The 18,380-nt window shown below is 39.7% G+C and overlaps 1 protein-coding gene across 6 annotated transcripts in view; it reads left to right on the top strand.

Annotated features, from left to right (window-relative positions):
• Positions 1-18,380, top strand: part of MAST4 (microtubule associated serine/threonine kinase family member 4) — a 690,306-nt gene that overhangs the window by 232,014 nt on the left and 439,912 nt on the right. For all 6 annotated transcript variants that reach the window (XM_056112657.1, XM_056112655.1, XM_056112653.1 and 3 more), the window contains exon 3: positions 10,014-10,138. In XM_056112657.1, coding sequence (XP_055968632.1) covers positions 10,014-10,138 — 125 coding nt within the window. The remainder of the gene's footprint in view (positions 1-10,013; positions 10,139-18,380) is intronic.

The raw sequence follows: 18,380 nt of genomic DNA, 5'->3' as shown, positions 1-18,380 counted from the left end.
CTTCCTTCTGCTGAGGAGTGTCCAGCCTGTACCTGTACCCTGGACCTTGTTTCCAGGCTTGGGTTCACATAAAAGATAGCAATAATCAAAAGGTATGTGTTAATGCTAGACTCAGTGATTTTTTTAAGTGAAACTGAAGTGTTTTTTGAAAGAAATTCAGAAAGAAATAGAGAGAAATCTCTGTCCAAGAGAGAGCATGGGCCTGTCTGAGGGGGAAAGCCTGTACTGTGTGATTGCTGAGATGGCACATGTGTCCTGCTAACAGGCCCTCTGCTTAAAATGAAGTGACAGTCTAACACCCCCGTGCGCGTGTGATGTGGAGTGGCTGGAAAGAAGAAAGTGACTCTGATTCCATGGGCTGATGCCCTCTTGAGATCTGCCACACTGTTGAGCAAGATCAGAGCCCGTGATTCTGCACTGTGGGCAAACCGGAACCCCACCCGCTTCTGCTCAGCCTCCCTCTGTCACACTGGGCTATGATGAGTGCTCGTGGCCTTCAGTTTTGTGCCCTTTCTCTTTTCAGGCCCCCCACTGGCTTCTTACTCCCCTCATCCCACAAACCCCATAGAAAAGCACCCACTTTCACCAAGATGCCCCCTCTTTTATAGGACCGTAGGAGTGTTGCACTTCTGACTGGGTCACCATGTTAATGGGGCATATATTTTTTTTCCATAGAACTCAAAAACAAAGCTATACATATATGTATATATCTATATGTATAATATCATGTACAGATAATAATAGGGAATGATTTCCTACAACTCCATAACCTGCCAGCCAGTTTTATCAAAGGTGGATATTTGCCATGTTCTTCAAATACATTTAAAATATTTAATATTGCTCTTATTAAAAGCACAAGTTAAAATATATAACTTTCAAGTTCCCTTCCAGATCCCAGTATTTCCAGATAATTTTTTAATAAATAAAATATTACAGCCTTCCTTGAGGCCCACTTCCATTTTCCCTGCCAGCCAATTCTGATTTTGCTGTTTATCCTTGCCACAAAGGAATGCTATTCTTTATGCTAATCTTATTCAATGTTTTTCTTTCTTTCTTTTATGATCTGACCTAAGAACCCATTACCATGTTTTATTTTGTTGCTATGGGGACAGTGAAGCATGTATCCCTGGCGTTAAAGAGCTTTTATAATAATATAGATGGTGATAGTATATTGACTGATTTTTATGTCCCAGATTGAGTACCTTAAGTGTGTTATCTCATTTAATCCTATCTTTTTGCCATTTCCCATCTTCTCAGATGATTTTATTTCTTTATATGTAGTATATTATTTTCTTTTAAATATAGAATTATCTTATAACATGTCATTTTTACCTAGTTACATATGATGACTGCTTTCCTGAGAGTATTTTACTTCAGAGTCAGAATCCTGGTTTTGTTCACCTATTAGTTTAAGTATGTAACTTCTCCAGACTCAGAGTGGAGATAATATTACCTAGTGTCCCATAGGTTAGTGGAAAATTGAAGTTCCTTGTATATAGTAGAACCTCAGTGTAACTATTTTAGCTATTAAGATATACTTAATGAAAAAAAATTGTGTGTGTGTGTGTAACAACCAGCAGTGCTCAGGGTTTACTCCTAGCTCTGAGCTCAGGGTTCGGTCCTGGCAGGACTTGGGGGACCATATATGGTGCCAGATATCGAACCTAGGTCAGCTGTATGTAAAATAATCACCATACCTGATGCACTCTCTCTCTCTCTCTAGCCCCAATAGCTAATGAAATTTAAGAAAATATTCTGGCCAGTTGTATATTCTTTCTATCAAGACTTGATAACTCATTGATCAAATACTATACAGTCAGTAATATACTGTCAACAAACATTTACTGTGTACTTACCAAGTGCTAGTTACCAGGAAACAAATTATTAGTGATTTTCATTTCAGGAACCCATAGGGGCAGTCTATTACTTTTTACTAAAGGAAAAACAGACCTGGTTTTTTTTTCAAGATTAGGGGATTCCTGATCAGTGTTCAGGGTTTCAGAGCCTACTCTCAGTGCTCTTGGTCCATTGGGCTGAATTCACTAATATTTGGCCTCTAGGATGACCCATCAGGCGGTACTGCTTTGGGGTCTACCAGGGCCACTCTTGGTTGTACACTGGGTCCCACGTGTTACCAGAAATCAATTTGCGCTCTTGTACACCTGCACTATCTCCCTGGCCCCAAAGAGGACTGACTTAGCGGCTGGAGAGATTGTATAGTGGGTAGGCGCTTGCCTTGCACATGGCTGAGCTGGGTTTAATTCTGGTACCATATGTGGTTCCTTAAACCCTGAGAGAAATGATCCCTGAGCACAGAGCCAGGAGTAAGCCCTGAGCACTTTTGGGTACAACTTAAAGGCTAATAATAATAACAAATCAAAGAGGACTGTTTTGGGGAATTATTCAGTTAACTAAAATGGTTTCATTTAAATTTTTCTGTTATTACATTAAATTTATTATGTGATTTTTTTAAAATCCACGTTGAGTTTTCTTTACTAAGAAATATCTGGGGCATAAGAGCAAGGACACGAGAGTTATATATAAACGTCAGCATCATGTTGTCTCTCTGTTCCCTACATGTAAGGCTTCTCTTAGAAACATGGACAAAGAAAGCGCAAGGCATAAAACAAAAAAAAAAATAAGCACAGGATCAAAAACAAATATATGAATTTTGATTATAAGAAGTTTATAAATTTTAAACAAGTGATAGGAAATAGTTATTTTAATGTTAAAGAATTCATTTATTTATATAATGTCAATGGTAGCCTCTTAATTACAGTATATAGTTTTCCTCCATGAGTATCTATCTACCTTCTGAGCCTAAGGAAAGGCAAATTTTCCCAAGCCCTTCTTTATCTAGCTTTAAGTTCATGTTTTCAAATAAAGCAAGAATTCTAAAGAGAGGCACTTGCCTTGCGTATAGCCAACCCTGTTTTGATCTCTGGCACTCCATGTGGTTCCTTGATCATTGCCACGAATGATGTCTGAGCACAGAGCTAGGAGTAAGTCCTGAGAATAACCATAAACAAAAGCAACAACAAACAAAATTTTAAAAAGCATACATACAAGTATAGACAGGAAAAGAAATTCTAGACTATAAATGTAACATATCCTGCACAGAGCATATTTGGATGTTTTCGAGATGGTAACCAGAACCACAAAGGGTAATTATATTAGAATTTTCAGTGTAGGGTGTACACTTCGGTTAATTCATATATTCTTTATGTGCTTGTTAATGATCTTAATCTTTTTGTAGAATCTTAAGCTTTTGTAGAGAAAAAGGTGACAAAAATCAGTGTAATTTCACTTTTGTAAGGAAATATCTATTATGGAAAGAATGTTTGGCAGAAAAACACTGAAATGCTGTTATGCTGATAGTGGTTTTCCTGTTGTGGTTATAGGTGATTTTAATGGTGTGTGTGTGTGTGTGTGTGTGTGTGTCTTAAAAGTTAAAAAGCAGATAAATCTTGTTTCCATTATTGTTATGGTAAGTTTTACTGTGTCTCACTTAGAAATCCTCTAATCCCCTGCACAATTTCACGTAATTAATCCTATCAACATGTTAGAGATGAAAAACCAAGGCTTCCTTCCCAGTTTCATTCAGCTGCATCAAGATCTTAAAAAAAGATCTAGTTTTGTTGGAACTTGTTTTTTCAGTATATAGTCAAAGAGAAATTTTGGTAAAATAAGTATTTCTTTTCTTTGCAGTTAATGTGTAATTTTATGTGGGTGGGTGGAGAGGTACCACAGGGGTGAAGGTGCTTGCTTGTACACAGGCAACCTTGGTTTGGCCCTTGGCCTTGCATATGATCTCACAAGTACTGTCCAAAATGACCCAGAGCATAGATCCAAGACTACTCCCAGAAACAGGAGTAATCCAGGTTTGGCTCCAGTCCTTCTCATTGATTCCCCAAAATAAATTTATAAAAACTCCTGAATCAAATCACTACACCTCTCAGTATGGAAAGCTGATGGCAGCTGTCCCTAGCTCCCCTACTTTGTAAATTAGTTTACTGCAGTAGTTATTGACCAGTAGCACATGCCTGTGAAGTGCATACCAGAGGTGAGAAAGTGAGGATCCTTTCCCAGGAACTGAGTAGCTTTACCTCTCCATGATCATGAGAGTTTATAGCATGTATGGCCAGAGTCTCATCCACATGGACCTTGAATGAGAGCTCAAAGATTTCTGCCATCTTTTTATTGTCCCTATGAGAATTTGGGGAAAGAAGTTCAATCATTCTTTCAACATTCAGTAAGAATTTATTGAGTAACTACTATGTCCAGTCATTGTTCCAGTATTGGGCAAAACAGATGGAAATGAAATATGGTTTATAGTGTTTTGTTACTATGTAAATATTCATATCAGTCTTAATTTCCTGAAATCTCAAAAAAAAGTCCTACTGCTTGTATTTTTATACTGTTGTCTAGTGACTAGGCTCTATTCCAAGTACTAATAAAGTACTACATTATGATTTGTGCATTTGTACAGCTTGTTTGACTTTTTGTTTTGTTTTTGCTTTTGGGTCACACTCAGCGATGCTCAGGGGTTACTCCTGGCTCTGTACTCAGGAATCACTCCTGGTGGTTCTTGGGAGACCATATGGGGTGGCAGGTTCTGGGTGGTATGGCTGTAGACTATAAAACCCAGCTCCTGGAAGCGAGCGGCTGCATTCGCGGCCGTGCAACATCTTATCATCTCATTCCTACTTTGGACAAACTGGCAAGCTACCAAATGTAATCTGCCCACACGGCAGAGTCTGGCAAACTCCCCGTGGCGTACCCAATATGCCAAATGCCAGTAACAATGAAAGGTCTCATTCTCCTAACTCTGAAAGAGCCTTGAATATGGCACTTTTTAAAAAATCTCAGGGCTAGGACGAAGGAGGCGTTACTGGGGCCTGCTCGAGGCAATCGACAAATAACAGGATGGTCGTGATTCGTGATGGCATGGTGGGGATCGAACCCAGGTCGGCCGTGTGCAAGGCAAATGCCCTACCTGCTGTGCTATCGCTCTGACCCTGCTTGTTTGGCTTTTAAAGGCATATATATATATATATTTCAAGGTGGATGTTAATTACCCAGTGAACCTAGACTGACATTGATGTCCTGATATATGCAAATGGATATTGTTATATACCCTCTGGATATGATTGGATGATCATCTGCACTAGAGAAAGAGGAGAAAGAGTTACCAGTCCCATTTCACCTTGAAAGAATTCTTCCTGGCCAAGCAAATGGAAGCAAAGATAAACAACTGGGGCTACATCAATTTAAGAAACTTCTGCACCACAAAAGAAACGATGACTAGAATTAAAAATCACCCCACAGACTAGGAAAGAATGTTTGCCCACTGCTCATGTGACTGAGGGTTAATATAAAGCATGTGTTAAAATTTACAAGAAAAACCACCAACCCTATCAAAAAATGGGGAGAAGAGATGAGCTAAAACCTCTTCAGAACCTTCCTGAGAGAAGACAAACAGATAAATATATGGAAAAATGTTTAATATCACTTATTATCAAAGAGGTGCTAATAAAAATGACAAAGTGATATCACTTCACACCACTTAGACTGACACACATCCAAGAAGCCAGTGTTGGTGTGGATGTGGGGGAAAAAAGGAACAAAATCTCACCCACTGCTGATGGCAGTGTTGACTGGTTCAACCTTTCTGGGAAAATAATATGGACAAATTTCAAAATTAATAAGTGAGCTTCAATTGTACTTTTTGACATCGACTTCAAGGGTCCAAAACTCTATTTAGAATAGTTATTCACTCCTATTTTTATTGCAGCACTTTTCACAAAAGTCAAAATCTGGAAACACCCAAAGTGTCAAGAACAGACAGATGACTGGATAAAGGAACTATGTTGTTTGTGTGTGTATGTGTGTACTCAAGTTACATATATTATATTTATGAAACATATATATATATGAATAGCGCTTGGCTATATGAAAAGCTAAAATCATTTATCAGTTATAAAAACAAAGTAAGGGAATGAGAAATGGCCAAAAATGGCCAGAGACAACAAAATCTGAAAACTGGTTTGTATTTTTTTTTCCCCTTTATTTTATTTTATTTTTTTTAAAGTTGTAGATTTACAATTTTTTGTGCTTTGGTTTCAATTATACAATGATCAGATACCCATCCCTCCACCAGTGCCCATTTTCCACCACCATGGATAATATCCCTCCCACCCCCATCCCCCCATCCCCCCTGTCTCTGTGGCAGGGCAATCCCCTGTGTTCTCTCTCTCCTTTTGGGTGTTGTGGTCTGCAAAAGAGGCATTGAGTGGCAAACATGTTCAGTCCATAGTCTACTTTCGACATGCATCTCCCCTCCTGGGAGGATCCTCCAAACATCCTTTATTTGGTGCTCCCTTCTCTATCTTAACTGCCCTTTCCTCTAGGATACCCGGCTGGCCTCTAAGTTATGGAGTAATCCTCCTGGTGCTGATCTCAGCTATTCTTGGGTATTAATCTCATACTTTGTTACTTTATATCCCCCAGATGAATGCAATCTTTCTGTGTCTATCCCTCTCTTTCTGACTCATTTCGCTTAGCATGATACTTTCCATATTGTACCACTTGTATGTAAATTTCATGACTTCATCTTTTCTAAGAGCTACATAGTACTCCATTGTGTAGATGTACCAAAGTTTCTTTTTTTTTTTTATTTTTTTTATTTTTTTCCCCTTTATTTTATTTTATTTTTTTAAAGTTGTAGATTTACAATTTTTTGTGCTTTGGTTTCAATTATACAATGATCAGATACCCATCCCTCCACCAGTGCCCATTTTCCACCACCATGGATAATATCCCTCCCACCCCCATCCCCCCATCCCCCCTGTCTCTGTGGCAGGGCAATCCCCTGTGTTCTCTCTCTCCTTTTGGGTGTTGTGGTCTGCAAAAGAGGCATTGAGTGGCAAACATGTTCAGTCCATAGTCTACTTTCGACATGCATCTCCCCTCCTGGGAGGATCCTCCAAACATCCTTTATTTGGTGCTCCCTTCTCTATCTTAACTGCCCTTTCCTCTAGGATACCCGGCTGGCCTCTAAGTTATGGAGTAATCCTCCTGGTGCTGATCTCAGCTATTCTTGGGTATTAATCTCATACTTTGTTACTTTATATCCCCCAGATGAATGCAATCTTTCTATGTCTATCCCTCTCTTTCTGACTCATTTCGCTTAGCATGATACTTTCCATATTGTACCACTTGTATGTAAATTTCATGACTTCATCTTTTCTAAGAGCTACATAGTACTCCATTGTGTAGATGTACCAAAGTTTCTTTTTTTTTTTATTTTTTTTATTTTTTTCCCCTTTATTTTATTTTATTTTTTTAAAGTTGTAGATTTACAATTTTTTGTGCTTTGGTTTCAATTATACAATGATCAGATACCCATCCCTCCACCAGTGCCCATTTTCCACCACCATGGATAATATCCCTCCCACCCCCATCCCCCCATCCCCCCTGTCTCTGTGGCAGGGCAATCCCCTGTGTTCTCTCTCTCCTTTTGGGTGTTGTGGTCTGCAAAAGAGGCATTGAGTGGCAAACATGTTCAGTCCATAGTCTACTTTCGACATGCATCTCCCCTCCTGGGAGGATCCTCCAAACATCCTTTATTTGGTGCTCCCTTCTCTATCTGAACAGCCCTTTCCTCTAGGATACCCGGCTGGCCTCTAAGTTATGGAGTAATCCTCCTGGTGCTGATCTCAGCTATTCTTGGGTATTAATCTCATACTTTGTTACTTTATATCCCCCAGATGAATGCAATCTTTCTATGTCTATCCCTCTCTTTCTGACTCATTTCGCTTAGCATGATACTTTCCATATTGTACCACTTGTATGTAAATTTCATGACTTCATCTTTTCTAAGAGCTACATAGTACTCCATTGTGTAGATGTACCAAAGTTTCTTTAACCAGTCATCTGTTCTTGGGCATTCAGGTTTCTTCCAGTTTCTGGCTATTGTAAAGAGTGCTGCAATGAACAAACAAGTGCAGATGTCACTTCGACTATACATTTTTGCCTCTCTGGGATATATTCCCAGGAGTGGTATTGCTGGGTCAAATGGGAGCTCAATTTCTAATTTTTTGAGAATCGTCCATACTGTTTTCCAGAAGGGCTGAACCAGTGGACATTCCCACCAACAGTGAAGGAGTGTCCCTTTCTCGCCACATCCACGCCAGCATCGGTTGCTTTTGTTCTTTTGAATGTGGGCCAGTCTCTGAGGTGTGAGATGGTATCTCATTGTGGTTTTGATCTGCATCTCCCTGATGATTAATGATGTAGAGCATTTTCTCATGTGCTTTTTTGCCATTCGGATTTCTTCTTTGAGAAAGTTTCTGTTCATTTCATTGCCCCATTTTTGGATGGGGTTGGATGTTTTCTTCTTGTGGAGTTTAACCAGTATTTTGTATATCCTGGATATCAACCCCTTGTCAGATGTGTATTCGGTGAATATCCTTTCCCATTCTGTAGACTGTCTTTGTATTTTGGTCACTGTTTCTTTGGAGGTGCAGAAGCTTCTTAGTTTAAGATAGTCCCATTTATCTATCTCTGTTTTCACTTGCTCGGCCAGTGGCATGGCATCTTTGAAGATACCATTAGCTTCAATGTCATGGAGGGTTTTGCCAACTTTATCTTCAATGTACCTTATGGTTTCTGTTCTGATGTTGAGGTCTTTAATCCATTTTGATCTTACTTTTGTACATGGTGTTAGGCAGAGTTCTGAGCCTATTTTTTTGCATGTAGCCGTCCAGTGATGCCAACACAATTTATTAAAGAGGCTTTCCTTACTCCACTTCACATTACTTGCACCTTTATCAAAGATTAGATGAGCATATGATTGAGGAGAGATGTCAGTGTATTCAACCCTGTTCCATTGGTCTGCAGTTCTGCCTTTGTTCCAGTACCATGCTGTTTTAATTATTACTGCTTTGTAGTACAGTTTGAAGTTCGGGAGGTTGATTCCTCCCATTTTCTTTTTCCCAAGAATTGCTTTAGCTATTCGTGGGGGCTTATTGTTCCATATAAATTTCAGGAGTGTTTGCTCCATTTCTTTGAAGAATGTCATGGGTATCCTTATAGGGATTGCATTGAATTTATACAATGCTTTCGGTAGTATTGCCATTTTGACAATGTTAAGTCTCCCGACCCATGAGCAGGGGATATCTTTCCATTTCCTCATGTCCTCTTTTATTTCCTGAAGTAGCGTTTTGTAGTTTTCTTTGTACAGGTCCTTTACTTCCTTAGTTAAGCTGATTCCTAGGTACTTGATTTTCTGGGGCACAATTGTGAATGGGATTGGAAAACTGGTTTGTAGAACTGAGCTTCTCATGGTGGACAAAGTAGTGGTGGTGGTTGTGGTGGTGGTGAGACACTGAGACAGCAGTGAGGGGAAGTGACACTCTGGTGGAGAACGTCGAGTTGGAACATTGTGTGCATGACACCCTGCCATCAATGGTATTGTAAATCGTGGTGACAAAATTAAAAAATAAAAAGAAATTCTCCCTTTATTATTGTTGTCGTTGTTATTGTTATATTTTATCCCGGTTCCCGCATCCCCTCACTCTTCCCTTTAAAAGTGAGTTCCATTTCACAAGCTTTGAGAGTGGATGCCTAGATCACTTTTCAGTATTTGACACTGGAAATGCTGTTTGCTGTCAATTTCTCTGATGTTGACAGTGATTTGTTTGTTAGTTTTTTTTTTTCACCACAGTAGATAATAGGCAGAAGGTAACAGAACCTTCAACACTGTCCAGGCTGAAGGCTGGATGCTGGAGGTGTAGAGTTTATTTGATTTTATGTGAGAAATCAGCATCAGAATGGTAATTAGATTGACAGACCTAATTAACACATATTTCTCTGGTTATTCTTAATAAATGCAATTGCAGAATTTGGCAGAAATAATAAAGAAGAAGGTTGACCAATAAGGAACCTTCCCTTGAAACGGAATTATTGCTGTTCTTCCTGCCACTAACTGGGTCCTGTTTTCATTCCAACAGGGAGGTACCTTCTTCCAAACCCAGTGGCTGGGCCAGCCTGGTCTGCATCAGTGGAGACGTCCAATCTTGTGCGCATGCGCAGCCAGGCCCTGGGCCAGTCTGCACCCTCGCTCACGGCCAGTCTGGTGAGTTCCGCTTAGCACTCTCTGCAGTGGGTGGACTTTGCACGGACTTGCTACCTCCCTAGGGACTATTTTGTGTTTATTGAATTTAGCTAGATCTAAAATTACTGATGTTTGCCTTTAAGAACAGGTTAGGGGGACTGAAGAGTGTACAGTGGAAAGGTCACTTACCTTGCACTAAGATGCTGGTCAGGGTTCAATCCTCGGCACCCCCATATGGTCCCTGGAGCCAACCAGGAGTGATCCCTGAGCTCAGAGTAAGGATTAAACCCTTAACACGGCTGGGTGTGCCCCACCCACCACCTCCTACCCCTGCCCTCAAGATAAAAGCAGATTTAGAAAGTGTATGGGAAAGTTTTCCCAGGAACACCCCGTCTCCCATCTAATTTGAGGTATTTCTGTCAGCTGCATTTTGTCCTCATCCTTTACCCAAAGAAAATGAAAGTGTTTCTAAGCTTTTACAATTTCTTTTAAACTTTATTTGAAATTGATTTCGAATTTAGTTGGAATAAGAAATGAATATAGAACGTCAGTCTCTCCTTTACTCAAATTCATTGTTGACCTTTCCCACAGTTTGCTTTGATTTCTATGTGTGTTTATGTATGCAGATGTGAATATACCCATATGTACATCCATATATAATTTTTTTAACTATTTGAGAGTAAAATGTATGTATCATGGCCTTTTCATATCACGGTTACTGACTTCAGTTTATTTATGGCTGGTATACACCTTTGTCTGCCATCTATGACATCTGTATTTCCATTTTATCCACTGACTTAATAATGTTCTTTATAGAATTCTCCCTAACTTGAGTGTAAGTACACATCTTGCATTTAATCATGTATCTTTTGTCTCATCTGGAAGATTTCTTTGGCTTTTGTGACATTGAGAAATCTGAAAGCTGTGCTACCATCTCTTTCTAGAAAACTTCTCATATTACATGTGCCTGGTGTTTGGTTCCTCTGGGGTGCCTGTGGATTTTGTATTCCAGTCTAGAGTCTGATATTGGTGATAGCCTTATCCTCTCAGGGCATGGCTTCATAGCTCCTTGATGTCCATCTGCCCTTCACTGAGATGGTAATTATTTTTTACCAATACCCAGACAAGATATTGCCTGCTTTCTCCACTCTATTTTGGGCTGTTTTTCTCTTGCAGTCACTAAGCAGTCTGGGCTAGGATGCTTTCAGACCTTGCAAGCATCCTTCTCTTTATCAAAATTTCTCCTTAGGTTTCATTCCATTTCATTCATCCAAATGGTTCTTACCCTTACCCTTTCTTTTCTAAACTAGTTGAATGGTCATTAGTCCAAAGTCAGCACTCTCTATCTTTGCTAATTGGCACACGGGATCAGTATTTGTGTATTTGTCGGCGGCACAGACTCTTGCATTTCCCTTGCTTCCTTTGAGAGCTTTCTTTTAACCATGGTGCTTATTAAAACAATTATTTTTTGGCCCATTCCTGATCTAATCTTTGGCACAGCCTCTATGACTGTACAATTACTTTTACATTGGTATTAGAGTAGAACCGTATAGAATATATTTTTAATGTTTATTATACTGGTGGGCTGGAGCGATAGCACAGTGGGTAGGGCGTTTGCCTTGCACACGGCTGACCTGGGTTCAATTCCTCCATCCCTCTCAGAGAGCCCAGCAGCTGCCGAGAGACAGCAGAGCCTGGCAAGCTCCCCATGGTGTAGTTGATATGCCAAAAAGTGTCAACAAGTCTCACAATGGAGACGTTACTGGTGCCCACTCGAACAAATCGATGAACAACTGGACAACAGTGCTGCAATGCTACAGTGCTATTATACTGGTGATGCGAATAATGTATAAAAGTGTGTTATCAAGTCCATTCCCCCACCTTAAAATATTACTGATCAATTGCACTGGGTATTTGGGAATCATAGTATGTGAAGATTTGATTCTTGTGTAGCCTATGTTCTTGCTTTTGCCTTTAGGTAGTTGTATAAACTTGAACAAGTCACTTCATTTCTCATAGCTTATTATGTTATTTGTCACTGCAAGATGAAAAGAGATAGTTAACATTCTCTGGAATTCAGCTTGGAATTCCTTCATTCTACTTTTAGAGGAAGGACTCTGAATATATTAAATAATTGGACTTTAAAATGTCGTTCTATGGATATTTATGATTTTATAATTGACCATTGATCATTACACCCAAAGTTTTTCTGTTCCTTTCAAGGAAATATACAAGAAAACTTTTGCATGTGTTGAGACCCGAGTTTAAAACTAGCACCACTTGGGGCTGGAATACAGCGGGTAGGGTGTTTGCCTTGCACGCAGCCGACCTGGGTTCAATTCCCAGCATCCCATATGGTCCTCCAAGCACTGCCAGGAGTAATTCTTGAGTGTAGAGCCAGGAGCAACCTCTGTGCATCACTGGGTATGACCCCAAAAACTCAAATTTTATATATATATATATATATATATATATATATATATATAACTAGCACCATATGGTTTTCCATGCCACCTCTGAGCACTTGCTAGGGGAGTTTTGGAGGCCCCTAAGCACTACTAAAGTGGCCCTGGTTGGTCCCTGGCACCCCAAGGCCTGCATTGAATCCCCAGTCCCAGTTAGCTGAGTATCAATGTGAGTTGGCCCCTGGGTATACCCTAAGCACTCCTTGGGTTGTCCAAAAAGAAACATAGGTCTTATTTTTTAATTTATTTTTTGCAAGCATGTGGTTCATTTTCATTTGATTCCTAAAGCATCATAGTGTACGATAGTGTTGATGTTGCTTTTTTTTATGTTGATGTTTTATACTTATAATGCTGTTGTACCATACCCAGATTATCAGTTTCCCTTCTCTATCCCTACATCCTTTTTCCATCCTCCTTTCCCTTGTTTCCACTGAGCATGTCTAATCACTTTACTTTGTTTCTTTGTACTTCACCAATAATATCATCCAGTATTTATTTTTCTTCTGACTCACTCCATTTAGAAAGACCCACTTCAGTTCCATTCAAGTTGAAGTGAATTGTAGTTTGTAATCTTTTCTCATAGTTGAGTAATATCCTATTGTGTATAACAGTACAACAGTTTCAATCCCCTCATATATTGTTGGACAGTTGGTTGTTTCTAAATCCTGGTTATTTTAAATAGTACTATAGTAAATGTAGATTTGCATTTGTCCTTTTTTTTTGAAATAAATATATTTTATTTGGAGGATTTTTAAGGTGTGGAGGGGGAGAGAGTGAGAGAGTAACGTACTCAAGAGAGAACACGGGCTTCTCCAAGGGCAGAGAGAGCCCCTACACACATCCTATCATTAGACGCGAAAGCATGAAAGTATACTCCTCAAGAGGGGAGATGCGGGTGACACATGTGCTTGGGCACCACATGTACTCGGCCACGTGGGCGCAAGCAGCACATGGGCTCAGGCAGCATATGCAACTGCATTTGTCTTTTGGGTTACTGCTTTTGTGTTCTCGGGATTGGGAGTGGAATTACTGACTCATATGGAAATATATATATATTTATATATAGACACACATATATAAATATAAAATGTATGTATATGTATTTTCGCAAAGTCTCCAAAATACTTTTCCATAGAGGCTAAATCAGACAACATTCCCGCCAACAGTGGGTGAGGGCTCCTTTTTCACTGCATTCCCACCTGCATTGGTTGTTTCAGGGATTTTCTTGAAAGACCATTCTCACTGGCATGAGGTAATATCTCATCCTTGTTTATGATTTTTCATCATAATCAATCCCATAATAGTCAGGGCTGTCAAATAATTTTTAAGCCTGTTAGCTTTCTTCATGTTTTCTTTGAGGCACTGTCTGTTCTACTTTGGCACTTACTTTTAAAGGCGTGGGTACAGCAGTGGTGGCTAGAATTTCCTCTATCCTATCCCAAGTTCAAAGTGATTTCTTTTGGGGAAATTTTGCTAAAGTTTATTGTACTCTTAAGTATCTACTTTTTCTTTAAGCATCTTGTAAGAGGAATTAATGACTTAATGAAGTAATTAAAGTAAGAGACAATTTGTGTCTTTAAAAAATGGAAGTGCTTTTAGGGCTGGTGCAGCAGTATTCTTCGTACTTCAGTGTAATCCTATGTTTATTGCCAAATTAAGCATTCTCAGTAAACAGTACTGTCACAAAGGAATATGTCTTATTCCTAATACCCCACTATATAGTGTGGGTTGATTGAAGTAGACTTTTTTGGGAATGGTACACCCACACAAAAAACTCTTTAGACCTTCAATGCCATCGTTCATTTGGGCAGTGGTAAGTTTACTGCACATTTAGCATATGATTTGTATATCCTCATATCTTAGAATGCCAACTACTAGAGATTATTTGCTACTTAATATAATTCCAAAGAGTTTTTTGAAATGTGAAAATCGGTAAATTGTTTGTCTGAGACAAAAAAGTAAATGCATTTTTTTAAAGAAAGAAAGCAACTGTGCCAGACTGATAATATAGGCGGTAAGGCATTTGTTTTGTATATGGTTGCAGCAGGCTTGAGGCTGGTTCACATTCTGGCATCACATCTGGCCCTCTGAGCACTGCCAGGGCTTATCCTATAAGCACAGAGCCAAGAATAGCCCCTGAGCATCGCCCCCGACACCCATGCCCCCCCAAAAAAAGGAAAAAGAAAAAAAGAAGACTAATGCTTAAAAACACAAGGTAATAAGGGTTGTAGGCCATAAAATCAGTCAGGTGATTCTCATCTCAAAGTCCCTTAATTTTTTACCTTACTTTTGCTGCAAATTTTAATGTTTATACTGTTTTATCTTAGAGCAAAATTAGAAAAAAATGTTGAAATACTGTTACTGAAGCAACTTGAAATAGGTATGGAACATAACAAGTCTTAAGTGTTAGCAGAATTAGTACTTCTATTAGTGTTGTGTAGTAGGCAAGAGTGAATACAGAAGTCAGAATGTGACTAACCATTTACTACTGGACAGTGAAGGTTTAAAATTTAATCCATATCGGTTCCCTTCAGTAATTCTACTCCCGGTCCCAAGAGCACAATAGCAGTAGCCCAAACGACAAATACAAAAAGGTTTCATAGCATCCTCCTTGAAATCTAAAGCATTGCTTCTTAAACTGTAGAACTGAATGTGAGGGCTGCAAAAATTTTGACAATAAAAGGCTACTGAATGGGCAGCAACCAAAAATTAATTAAAAACTTAGACCCATAGTGAATCTAAGGAATTTTTGTTGGTGCTCATTTGTATTGCATTTCTTGGTTAAAAAGGGGTTCTGAATGAAAAACGTTAAGAAAACTTGATCTGAAAAAACTTTTTTTTCAGGATGACCAATTCTTTGGTCCTCAGCCTCTTACTGTATTAAGAATGGGAGCAGCTGAACTGGTGGAGGGATGGGTATTGGAATACTTTATGACTGAAACCCAGCTATGATCAGCTTTGTAACTCTGTATTTCATGGTGACTCAAAAAAAATTAAAAATATAATAAAGATTGTTGTTATCAAAAACAACTGCAAAGGGGGAAAAAAGAATGACAGCTGAGTCTGAGGATGGACGTAGCTGATGTGCTAGAGTGCATGCTTTATATGGGTGAGACTAGACGTTCATTCCCAACATTACCTGACTGCACCCCTTACCCCGGAATCACAAAGTACCCTCTAAGCATCAGCAGACAGAAAGTGGCCTCCACCCAAAGTCGCACTGTAGCACTGTCTTCCCGTTGTTCATCAGTTTGCTCGATCAGGTACCAGTAACATCTCCATCGTGGGACTTGTTGTTAACTGGTTTTGGCATCTCGGCTATGCCATGGGGAGCTTGCCAGGCTGTGCCATGTGGGTGGGATACTCTTGGTAGCTTGCCAGGGTCTCTGAGAGGGACAGAGGAATCAAACCTGGCTTGGCCACGTGCAGGGCAAACGCCCTACCTGCTGTGCTATAGCTCCAGCCCCCACCCAAAGTAAAGGATACAGTTTATTTATAAACAGAGCAGTAGCAACTGGAGGAAGGCCTCCATAAAGAGTGTTGTATTGATTTTCTCCATTGCTCTGCCAGATCAGCCGAGATTTCTGTGGATTCCACTTGTGTCATTGGTACATGATAATCTGACTTTCTTGCTTCTTGGTATTCTTTGCAAAACCACACATCTAAAGAGACCTCTAGTTCATCTATTTTATGATTTGACTGTGCTTAGATGGGGCTTTGGATCTCTGCTGACTCCAACAAATTTGATAGAAAATCATGTTGAAAAGGTGGAAATGTAAATTTCTCTTTTTTTAAAAAAAATGTCTGAAAAACAATTTTTTTTTGTTTCTGAAAGCAGCAGCAGGACATACTTTTCTTAGATTCTCTTTCCTAGATATTATCCTTATTCCTGTGTATTTTATTTTATTATTATTATTATTATTACTATTGCTTTTAGGGTCACACTCAGCGATGCACAGGGGTTACTCCTGGCTCCGCACTCAGGAGGTAATTCCTGGCGGTGCTCAGGGGACCATATGGGATGCTGGGAATCAAACCCGGGTCGGCCGCGTGCAAGGCAAACGTCCTACCTGCTGTGCTATCTCTCCAGCCCACTCCTGTGTATTTTAGAGTAAAAAAGATTTTCCTTCTTACTTTAGCATTCATTACAGTGCACTTTTGTGTGTGTATATGTGTGTGACATGCCCTAATATTCCTCTGTTAGACCAAAAGCTCTTTGAGGGTAGAATTTCTGCCCACTTGGAATTCTTATTCTTTATTACTTCCAATACTGTGGAAGTTTTTAGGAGGTTCTCAGTAAATCAGGCTGATGGAATGAATACTCATGCAAAGTGACAGATTTCTTAGTTGGAAGGCACAAGAGATGATATGTTTTCCTCTGCTATACTGGGTTGCCTAATAAGACCATCTATCTGAATCCTCTTTAGTTTTGCTCTTCATTTTGCGGCTTAAAATTGTGATTAGTCTTCAAAGTCCATGTAATGGGCTATATCACACCAGCCACTCACATTGACAAAATGATGAGGAAATTGAGTGTCCACATTCAAATCTCATCAGTCAACTTTCAAGCATTTGTGTAATCACATTGTTTTAAATTTCTTGATTTGCTGAATAAGTTTATCTGTGTGTTCAAGTGTAGAAAAGCTAGAAAAATTGGAATCTAAGTGGTTTGTGTCCGCATGACAGCCATTGCACTTACTGTAACAGAATTTCATATACAACTCAACAACATACGTTACAGAAATGTATAGGTCCTCCACCAAAGAGGGGTATTCACATGTTCGTGAGATATAAATGAAGGCCTTGTGGCTTGGTAGGTATGAATTTCAGGAAATGCATGGCCTGTAGTGATCTAAATGCCATAGGCAAGCTTGAAGGTATTGCTAACTACCTTCTCAAGGAGGAGATTAATTCCTAGCCCGAAGTATCTAGTTTTCTTTGGCAATGCTAAATGTAGCTGTGCTCCCTCTTCTAGACACATTGGGCATTTCAGATAAATGGCATGTTGCCAATCCATCCTAAGGAGCCTAGTAGCTGGCAGAATACATGCTCAGCCAGTGTCCGCCTGCTGGGACACCAGCCGCGAGTGCTGATGAAGTGTCAGATGGATACTTCATATACATTAATCTGAAGAGGGGAAAACTCATTTCCCCATTTGCTCCCTCCATCTTTCTATCCCTCCCCACACACTAGGGTAGTTTATCAAAGAAGTCATAGTCGTCAAAAGCAGGGGGATTTATCCAGATGCTGCTTTCTGGCAAGAAAGATGGGGATTATAGGAGGCAAAAACAGGACTGGTGGCAACTTATTTTTCTGTAGCAAAATAAGGCTGTAAGCCTTGATGATTAAAGTTTAGAAGTGCTATATATGGCCATCATCTTTTGTACATGGGAGCTATTGACGGTATAGGCACAAGGAAAATTCTTCCTGGTGTTTGTCTCCAGTGTGTGCTGTTTGATGAGATCCTATGCCTCATCTCTGTGTGCGAATGTCACCATTACAGTCTGTTGTACTGAGACCTGCTTTGGCCATCCTGTTGTAAACTGTCCCCCACACTTCTTGCCTCCCCTACTGGCTGAGCAAGTGTCCTGCCGTGTTCTTCCCTCACTCTTCCCATTGGTGTTACAGCGCTTTCATCACACCCTCTCACTTACTGTACATCTCATGAAGCTCATGAGGGTGGACTTATATATATATTTTTTCTTCTCAGCACCTAGAATTACATTGGGCACATAGTAGGTGCTCACTGAAGGCTTGTTGAGTGCATGGGCAAATTCATATATTTTCTGTACATTATT

This window comes from Sorex fumeus, unplaced genomic scaffold, assembly GCF_029834395.1.
Source record: "Sorex fumeus unplaced genomic scaffold, SorFum_2.1 ptg000018l, whole genome shotgun sequence".
NCBI lineage: Eukaryota > Metazoa > Chordata > Mammalia > Eulipotyphla > Soricidae > Sorex > Sorex fumeus.
This window is presented reverse-complemented; position numbering and strand designations above follow the sequence as displayed.